Source organism: Solanum stenotomum, chromosome 4 (genome assembly GCF_019186545.1).
Source record: "Solanum stenotomum isolate F172 chromosome 4, ASM1918654v1, whole genome shotgun sequence".
NCBI lineage: Eukaryota > Viridiplantae > Streptophyta > Magnoliopsida > Solanales > Solanaceae > Solanum > Solanum stenotomum.
Window position 1 is genome coordinate 13492718 of NC_064285.1, and position 10998 is coordinate 13503715.

Genomic DNA, 10998 nt, shown 5'->3' on the forward strand with positions numbered 1-10998 from the left:
CGTTTTTCAATCCGTAGAACTTAGATTCTTAGGTAATTATTATTGGGGGGGGGGGGTTGGACTGAATTTGATGGTGGGAAAAAGCCCTAGTTGCACCTTCGGATCATGGATTTTGTCTTGGGTTATTGGGTTTGTTATAATTCGGGTAATTAGACCTTAATTTATTGATCCTTGCATTAAATTGTTGTATCTAGACCACGAACAAGCGAAAAGAATCCGGAAATGGAAGATTCAAGTGCCTTAGAAGGATTGAAGCTTGGTTTCAAGGTAGGTGATGATTTTATTTCATGTTTGTGTGATGTATGTTGGTAATTGATTCATTGTAATACATGTATGTATGTGAATGAAACACTGTTGATCAAACCTAATGAAATGAGTATGAATGAACAAATGTATGTCATGATTCAACACTTGATTGTATGATTATGAGTATGTATATTATGAGTGTGAATGTGATTGTGGTTGTGTTGATTGGATTGGGTGTCACGTTCCGACACATACATTGGATCGGGTGTCACGTTCTGGCACATATATTGTATATTGAATCAGGTGTCACGTTCTGACCCACTAATTGGGATCAGGTGTCACGTCCGACACACTAACAGTTTAGGTATGGGTTCCATGAGAGGACCATGGAACTATCATATCTACTTGTTATTGAGAATGTGAAATTGTACATTGCTCCTGAAATGATAACCGATGTGTATATATATATTTTGTACATGTTATGCTTGCTATGTTGTGACTGGTTATGTATGTTTCACTTACGGGGATAGCCGTGTGATCCTATCAGTACACTGTGGTTGTGTACTGATACTGCACTTGCTCGTTCTTTGTTGAGTACAAGGCATCTTCAGGCTGCTATTAATAGACCTCAGCTAGGAGATCAGTGATCGAGACCAGATTTCAAGGGTGAGCCAGTTCTTTCAGGTTGTCATGGAGTCCTTCATCTTGTTTAGTCCATATTTTTTGGACTTAGACTAGTACTTTAGAAATTTGTTTGTTTAGTTTTGGGGTTACCTCCCCTTGTTTTAAACTTGTGGTTGTTAGAGTTTTGATACATTGACTTTCAGATTCTAGGGGATGTTTTCCGCAAATGTTTTAGTAATTGGTTTGTTAAACTTTCGGAGTTTATGGGAGCTCCAGTTTTCTTTAAACATTTAAACCTGCTTCTGTATCTTTAAATACCTATCTTTTCGTTAAGTTGTGTTGATGGATTGTAGTAGTGGTTTTTCCACCGAAGGATTAGTGTGGGTATCAATCACGACGGTCTGGGTCGTGACATAAGTAAAGCCAACAATGGAGAAACACTTTTACTAAAACCAAAATACATACAAAGTAACAACAATTAATGCTATTGGTAGAATAGATGGTAGGAAACGGAAAAAAAGGTTTTACTTATTTGCACATGCAACAAGAATTAATGCTATTTGGGAGAATAGTGTTGGTAGGAAACGAAAAAAAAAATTCTTTACTTACATGTGACGAAAATAATAAGGAAAAAAGAAGATAATTTACATGTGATAAAAATAATGATGGAAAAAGAAGATACAGTGTAACAACTAAAGTGTATAATCATCATCCCCATAAATTATGAACATAACCCCAAAAAAGAAGAAAAAAATTAATATTAAATTAATTATAATAAAACTCAAAAAATCAGTTTTTTTATCTTGTTTGTTATTTAATAACTATGTTTGTAATTAAAAGGTCTAGCATGAATTGTGCTAACCATGCTCATATCCGTATGAATAGCTGAATTCTATAGTTGGGATATTATAAACTCTTATGGTTTTAATATAATTGAATATTAATTTGTCTTGCTTATTATTATTTGAATTGTGATTATGTTCTTGTTTATATTCTTATTTATCAAATTGATGATTGCAAACACTAGTAGAGGTGTACAAAATCGAACCGAAAATCGAACCAAACCGCAAGCCGAGTCAATCCGGAAAAAAAACCCGACTAGTGGTTTGGTTTGACTTGGTTTGGTTTTGAAAAAAAAAAAACCCGACTATATTTGGGTTGGTTTGGTTTTAACTAAAAAAAACCAACCCGAGACCAAACCAACCTGACATTGTATATATAATTTTAAAATTTTATTTTATACATAAAAATATTTACTTTGATATAATTTTTAAATATTTCTTATACTTTTTCATAGTTTTTATCTTTTAATATATTATTTCAAGTTTAAAACTTAGAATTATGAATGAGCCAATAAAGATTATAGTCTACAGATGTTGGTTATTATAATAAAGCTTAAATCAAAATCAAATTAATACTCATGCAAAAATAAAATCAATTCAACACTAAGAATGACAATAATATTGAATATTTGTTCTTTAGTTTTACATTGATTTAGACAATTAAAATACATAATCTAATTTTAATTTCCTTTAATATTTAGTCATGTAACTAATACTTATTAAACTTAATTTTAGCATGATTTAGTACTTTTAAATTATGATCATTTTCATTATGACTTGTTAATTTGCAATATTTGTTTTACGCGATTTCATTATTATTATTTTTGTTGGATATTTTAGTGTCATTAATCATATCATATTGTGTTATATTTTTAAGAAACATCTTAAATAGTTATATTTTGGTAGGACTAAAGAAATATTTGAAATACAAGTAAATTATATGTTTGTATGAATACTTTACCGGAAAAACCCGAAAAATCCGAAAAAACCCGAGGTTGAAAAACCTGAGTTTTATTGGTTCGGTTTATAAATTTAAAAATCCGACACAAATAGTTTGGTTTGATATTTGAAAAACCCGAACCAACCCGGCCATGTACACCCCTAAACACTAGATTAAACCATTTTCATCTATTCTTCAATTCTCACTTGAAAAAGTAGAAATTAAATCGACTATTTAACAAGTAATATGAAATTGAGCATATTAAAAAAAATTAATTTTTAGTACTACTTGATTAATGAAATCGAATTAGTAATAGGAAAATTTCTACTTTGGTTTTATAAATTGGGCATTAGCGTATGTATCCCTTTGGGTTTGCAAAGAATAATAGGGATAAGTTGCTAAAATAGAGAAATTCTAGTGAGTAACTAACCGTTGAAACATAATCATTAATACTAAGCAAGATTATTATAGTCAAGTCTTCTCTTAATAATTAAATTAAAAACAAGTCATTTTGTTGCACTCTTAAAGTATTTTTTTTAGAAGTCCTAGCTTAGTATTATAGTCAAGTTTTAGAAGTAATTGCGCTTTTTGAATATTATAGTCAAGTTTTAGAAGTAAATGTGTTGGGTTATGAAGGGAGATTCGGGCATCATGCGGAAGCTTATAATTTGCAAATCATATAATTGACAAATCAGACGACAAATAAAAACATACTAAAGATATATTATTAATATGGTTTGGTCAAACGACCTACATATTGAAAATTAATATTTTTTAAAAAAAGCATAAATATGTTTAGGATAAAATCTCCCCTTAAACAAGACTCTTAATTGTCTATATTGTGGATTCTATTGTCTCTTTGATATGAGAAGAGGAGTCTTCAATTTATAGAGTTCCAAACTTTTCCTTTAAAGAAAGAATAAACCAATTATGGAAGAAAAATATATTTTCCTTTCATGAAAAGTAAAAACAATTATGGTAATGTTTTGTCTTTTCTTTTAGGAAAAAATAAACTTCAAATAAGGTAAGAAAATCAGGGCAAAATCCTAACAAAATGATCTATTGATGTTAATTAAATGTTCATGCGTTATAGTAATGGGACACTATAAATTTGACAATAAGATGATTTACTAATGTTAATTTAGATGTCCACACAAATTATGAAAAGGGCATTTGAAATATTTAAAGTGTGGGGTGATTGGATTATGATTAATAGTCAATAATATTTGAAGAAGTTTAAGACATAAATTATTTCTTCAACACCCACAAGATATATTTTTGATGTACTTGACATGGTAGTTTGTGTTTATAAATTGACAAACTTAGAGAAGATTAGTTGCTTAAACTGCTAATGTGATGATTATGCTATAAGCCTTTGTAAAAAAAATATTATGTAATTTTGTGAAATAGTGTCACTTGAAATTTTGTGACTTTTCATGAAAAAAAAGTATTTGATGTAAGATAACTTTTGTATAGACATGACCATTCATACATAGATGAAATGGTGTGTTGGTCTATAAATAGTGAATCTTATAATGATAATGATAAAGTCCATATAAGTTAAAGTTTTGCATCAAAATAGGCTTTCCATAATGGATAAGAATATATTTATTTAGCATATAAATGCTTGAAATGAAATGAAATGGTTGGAGATATGATTTTGAAAGGTTGTGGCCACAACTGATGCAACCATTCTAAGCTATTGAGATAATGATGATATATGTGATATGCCTATGTGAAAGATTTGTTTATGATTTATATTAATCTTGTAAAATTTAGTTTCAAAAGATGTTGTATAATAAATGTGTGAATGAATAAGGCTAAAATCCTTAAACTAAAACACTAGTGATGGGAACCCAACTTTGAGTTAGTATACATTCTAACAATACAAGTTCAACGGGTAATGACAAGTTACTTTGTCTTGATATAGCACGAGTCTTCTCTTTATAGAGCCTTGATTCAAGTGTACTGCATACTGAATACGTGAGAAGTTGAGGAATTGTTAAATGCTTGAAATAATAGGGGCATAGTACAAACTCCATAGTGCAAACTGTTACACGGAGGTTGAATTAATTCTTAATGAAATTAGTAAATGTCTATAGTGACAGGGACAATAGTTAACTTCATCTATATGTATATTGAAGTGGTTCCGCTTCAACCAAGATCTAAAGGGTTGGCCTTGTAAATATTCATGAAATCAGGATGAGCACATTGCCATAAACGTGCTAAAGTAAATACTGGGGTTTCTAAGCTATAAATAATATTATGTGTGATATTTTTAATTTTGACACATGGAGTTGTGGTTCAAATCTTTTAAGATACTAATTACTTCGTCAGAACTTTAAAGTACCTGCACTAACGGAAATTTCAAATGTATTATGAGATACTCTCTGGTATGCATGCTATTATGAGAAATATTAGAGACTAGTGGGGGATTGTTGAATATTTTGTAATATATAGAAGTCTTAAATTGAACATACACATTTGTTCGTGAAAGCACATGACTGTTATGAAAAGTTATTTGTTCATAAAGAACACGACTTTTATGAAAAGTCATATGTTCAAGAAAGAACATGACTCTTATGAAAAATCATGTCTTCATAAAAGAACATGACTCGTATGAAGAGTCATCTAGCTCTTAAGTACTCTATAAATATAAAGACTCTCTAGAAGTAGTCTAAGAAAAATCTGCATGTATAAACAAAGGTCTTTGTTGTATCCAAGATAATTGTTTGTATTTACCCCAATATATATATGGGCAATGTCCCTTTAAAGAAAGTAGTTACACGCCTCAAAGCCATCTTCTTCTTCAATTATATTTCCTATTATTTTTTCTAACAAAAATAAATTTAACATTTTCTTATTTTCAACAAAATAAACTTGATTATATTAGGGAGTTATATTTTGTTTTTTTCCCAAAGTTAAATGGCTATATTCTTCATGTATTTCTTTACGTTTGGAACTCTTATTCTTATTCAGTTTCTGCAGGATTCACTTTAAGCAAGATGTAACTTCAACCTAACGAGTACTCCAATCACCTCTCATAATTTTTTTTGATGTGACTTATATCTTACCTTTGCTGTTAAGTGTCGCATTTTTTGCTTCAAGTTTTCAAATATTCCAAATAGCAAATTAAACAAAAAGAGCATGGTTTATTTAAGTTCACATAAATCTCTCACTTCTAGTCTTCTATAAATATTTAAGTTTAACTTGTAGTTAATTAGCTAATCTTAATAATTTGTTTAGAAAAGAAGTGTGATACATTGATTGTTTGGCTTAGATATATAAGAGTTTGGTTTCTCAAATGGTCATTCAATTATAGTTATTATCTTAGAATATTATCTTTTATCTTGATTCAATTTTTTTGTCAACAAAAAAAATATCTTTTTAAGATGATAATTGAGTGACTATATGAGAAATAACCTAAGCGATCCAATTAAGAAGTCGTGTGGTGAAAGAGCCAAGGGCAAAACATGACCGTGGTTTTATTTTGTTGACTGACTATATGAGAAATCAACTAAGAAATAATTTAGTTAACGAGTCAGTGAAAGAGCCAAGGGAAAAATATGATCATGGTTTTGTTTAACTACTAGTACTATTTTTAGTTCAAGAAACACTGTCGTCATTTTCATATATATATATTGAAACTAATTTTTCAACAGTGTGTTACAAGTGTATATCAAGTCATGTACGATGTGTACACTATTGTAAGATAATACTTAATATTATAAAAATAAAATTATTAAGTAAATAAAGTACAAATTTTTGTGGATGATCAATATAAATAATTATATATCGACTTATTTATCAGGATCACATGCCATAGTTTGAACCGATAAAGATGAATAATCTTGATGATTTTGGACAACAAATTAAAATTGTAAGACTTTTTTGAACCGATAAAGATGAACAATCTTGATGATTTTGGACAACAAATTAAAGTTGCAAGACTTGTTGAATAGTATTTGCATTTGACTCATGTTGTTTATGTCATATTTTATTTATCATTATTTATGAAGAAATTAAGCTGTTGTTTTAATCAATTCTCTTGTTCTAAAATGTTTTCAAAACGATTAGCTCATTCTAGGACTAAAATATTTACTTTGATTTTGCCTTGAGAAAGCAAATTAGGATGGAGTTAGATTAATAAATTATCATGATTTGAGTCATTAAATCTCATAAAAAGGATTTAACTTAGAGATAAGCAGAATTATAGTGTGGTGTCACAAACTTAGATTTTTATTAGATACAGAATGTTAACTTTGACAACTTGCTCATGATTTTTTTATGATTTTGCAAGCTCAAACAATTTTTTTAACATTAGATCACTAAAGAAATATTGTAGTACAGAATGATACAAGAGAATTGCAGAACGAAATTCTTATATTGCTCAAGACTAGGAAAAGTTGATTGATGCATTTGCTAACGAATGTCCCTCTATTTATACTACTCGCCTAGGATTTAATTTGTAAATATAAATTGTGTACAAGTCTCTATTTCAATATTCTATACACCACTAGAATATTTCAAAGACCTTTCACACAAATTCATAAAATTATAAAATCTTCCAAGAAAATCCTTATATGTTTTTAGAATACTCTACTACGGACTAGTCTTCTTTCTATGTAAGCCTTCTGTATGGACAATTTTGTGCCGCATGATGCTTAATGATGATGTGGCCAATCATCATAGTAGCCTAAAATTATAATGTCACTAGTGTCTTAGTTTGATTCGAAAGCGCTAACTAAAACAAAAACACTAAAGTCTAAATCAGTCGAGAGACATTAGTGGAAATTGAAATTAAAAACAATTTATTTAGTATAATTAGTGGTGGTTTAGCACGCTAGCATTGCATTCAATCGTTATGAGTTCAAATTACTTCTATCTTATTAGTTTTTAAATAAAGGTCAATTATTTAAAAATTATTTGGTGACGATTCCATAACAAATTTGATTGTCTTTAACATATTTTTTTCCTGTAAAATTCGACACTAATTAATTACAACATCGGTGTACACTTTTTCTTTAAGTAGTGAATTTGAACGTCAATCAGACTATAAATGATTTTCGCCCTTTGTATATTGATAATGTCAAATAACTTCTTACACTTTTAAATTACTAGAAACTATTGATAAGTAATCTAGAAAAGATTATAAACATTGATTGGTAAAAAAAGTACCACATAAATGTATATAATCTGAATTCATAATTTTCATATTATAGGATATACATTTATTTACTTTAATTTGTCTGGTATTCAATTTTCTCAAAACAATGATTGAGAAGTAATGAAATAACTATATATAGAAATGTCCCTTCCATATAAATGTCTTACACTTTTACAGAAATGGTTGCATAATTCAATTCAATAGTTCTGAATTTGGATCTTACTAATTATTACCTTTTTTCAAGAAACAATATAATGTGTTCAATTTAACAAAAAGACTTAAACCCACCCATGATTGGAAGTAATTAAATAAATGAAAGCATTTGCTCTTCAATTAACTTACTAAACATTTTAGGTGAAGTGAAAGTTGTTATTCATATTTGGAAATAACTTTCGCTATGCAATTTTAAAAGAAATGTTATGTTATATATAATCACTCTCACAGTGTTATCAAATAGTAAATATGTGATACTACAAGTCTACAACTTGTTATTTAAGTTATTCTCAATTTTTTTTATTTCTATAGATGGGAAAACGATTAAGTATCATTCATTTATTATTAAAAAATTATAAGGGTCAACAATGTTAACTAAAGAATTTAACACAATTTTGTGTAAGATCTGTTAGACGAACCTCAAGCGTTGAATGTTGAGCATACTTAGGGCGTAAGTTTCATAAAATTAAGTCAGAACGTTTTGCTAGAGCCTCGCCTCCGAAACAAGCCCCAAATGGAGTCCCAACACTACCTTTTAAAACACTACTATTTATTATCTTTTTTAAAATTTAAGAAAAAGACTTACCCCCACCCATGATGAGAAGGAATTAAATAAATGAAAGCATCTACTCTTCAATTAACTTACTAAACATTTTAGGTGATGTGGTGAAATAAAAGTTGTTAATCACATTTGTAACTTAATTAACACTACGTCTACGCAAAAAGCACCAGATTGACAGCCTGGACTCTATTTATATATCGTTAGACATCACTTTCCTCCTAAGAGTGTGTTTGGTACGGAAAAAAATATTTTTTGATTTTTTAATGTTTGATTGGTCAAATATTTTGAAAAATAAACTCCTTGTAAAGGAGGAAAATGACTTCTCTAATAAAAGAGGGTAAAACAAATATTGTCTCCTCTCCACCAAGTCAACATCTCCAATCCCACCCCTAAATCTCCTCTTCGTACTCCCATACCATCCGCATAGTATTTTGTTAGATTACGTATAAATGTTGTTGAGATAATATTTTTTTACTTGATTGGCAAACACTAAAAAATAAGTAAAAGCCCCACAAATTTTTCAAAAAAACATTTTCCTTCTTACCAAACACACCTTTAATTACCAACCTTTCTCCCCCTATATATATGTACCATATCCAGACTTGAAGTTTATTCACTTAAAATATAATCCTTCTTTAAATGATGAAGCTAAATTTTACAACTTTGCTTTTGATGGCACTTGTTCTTACTTCTTTCCTCATTCCAGCCACTATTGCTGGTTCAGGTAATATATATATATATATATATATATGTGACACTTTCTTGATCATCTACTCAGTTCGGAGCTAAAAGTTTAATTACGGGTTCAATCAAAATCAATAATTTTGATTGAAATAAGATATTTATATCAACATTTTTATTGAATATATATAAATATAAAATTTTGAATTCAGTTATAATCACTTATAGTCGTTATTTTTAAATGTGAAATCCATAGGATTCGCCTTTACATTTACTAACCATCTTATCTTTTACTAATATTTTTTATCTATAGCCAAAATATTCTTTATTTTTGAAATTCAAGAATGTACACATTAATTTTTAGAAAAATTATTGTACACTCACTCTTCCAAGATAGCATATAATTAGCAATTACATATTTAAGGAAGAGATTACATTAATTTAGTCAAGATTACCCCTTATTTTCAATGTTTTCTTGGGCATATAAGGATAACCATAGTAAGTACTATATATGTTTAGTCTTTGATGTTCTTATATTAATGAGACGTGGTTATGTTTTTGCATGTAGATTTCTGTGATTCAAAGTGCAACTTTAGGTGTTCAAAGGCAGGACGACAGGACAGATGCTTAAAGTATTGTGGAATATGTTGTGCAGACTGTCACTGCGTTCCTTCTGGAACTAGTGGAAATAAAGATGAGTGTCCTTGCTATAGGGACAAAAAAAACACTAAGGGAGGGCCTAAATGTCCTTAAATTTACTATTATTTTCTTCAAATTGTTGTTTGTCAAACACAAAGATAGAGGCGCAAAGCCTTGATGTGCCATGTGTTGTCATGAAATAAGGTTGATTATAATAATAATAAAAAAAAACAAATAAGAGAACAAATGAGGCTCTTTTGTATATTTTATTTTATACAATATAATATTTATTATGTAAATATTTTTAAAAAAGACATAGGTAAATTATTCGATCAATCACATCTAGATACTTTGATCAGAATCAAGAATAAATTTGGAAAATTTGGGACAAGAAACGAAAGGGACTTTGATAATGAGTTGTACCAGATACACTGTATATGGGCTTTTATTTCTTGAATTGTGAAGCTGACCGTAAATAATTAAATTTACTCAATATCTAGGTTATGCTATTCATAACTATTTCTTTCTTATAAAATGAGTTCCAAATTTTTAAAGGGAAAATACATAAATTCCCCTCAAATTTGTCCCCAAAACTTACTTTAGCACTGTAACTTTACGTGTATTTAAATACCCCCTTAAACAACTTACAAGTGAATTAAATATGACCTTAGAGACTGACGTGGCAAATAAAAATTTTATAAGCGCGTAAATAGCATAAAAAATGAAAAGGGAAGGTAAGTGGGTCCCACTTTGTCTTCTTTTAGCAACCTGTACCAGCAACATTTCTCGAATCAACAAATTCAACGAAACTCAACCACGCCAGACCTCACCCCAACCCCTTTGTTCTTCGTTCATCACCGTTTAAAGCTCTTGCGAGAGATTAGCCACCGTGAGACCACCAAATCTCGCTAAGAAATTTCACCACGCCGGCAACCATGGAAAAAATGTCGGCCATACCCTTTTCCTGGCTTTCCTCCATTCTTTCCTTTATTTGTTTTCATTTTTTTTCTTTTCAAGCGAGCCATCAATTCTGTCGGTTTTGAGCCTAATATAACAATAATAACTCTGGCGATTGTCGTTGAAG

At 29.5% G+C, this 10998-nt stretch overlaps 1 protein-coding gene across 1 annotated transcript; it reads left to right on the forward strand.

Annotated features, from left to right (window-relative positions):
* The first annotated feature begins 9205 nt into the window (after positions 1-9205).
* LOC125862457 (peamaclein-like) lies at positions 9206-10178 on the forward strand. The gene is made up of 2 exons (XM_049542526.1): positions 9206-9318; positions 9844-10178. Exons 1-2 carry the CDS (start codon positions 9234-9236, stop codon positions 10026-10028), a joined length of 270 nt encoding a protein of 89 aa, XP_049398483.1. The 5' UTR covers positions 9206-9233; the 3' UTR covers positions 10029-10178.
* The last annotated feature ends 820 nt before the right edge of the window (positions 10179-10998 follow it).

What these genes read in the sequence shown, in the direction of transcription:
- LOC125862457 (XM_049542526.1), top strand. Translation starts at nt 9,234, where the DNA reads ATGATGAAGCTAAATTTTACAACTTTGCTTTTGATGGCACTTGTTCTT. An exon ending in AGCCACTATTGCTGGTTCAG is followed by an intron (nt 9,319 to 9,843) that starts GTAATATATATA and finishes TTTTGCATGTAG; the next exon opens with ATTTCTGTGATTCAAAGTGC.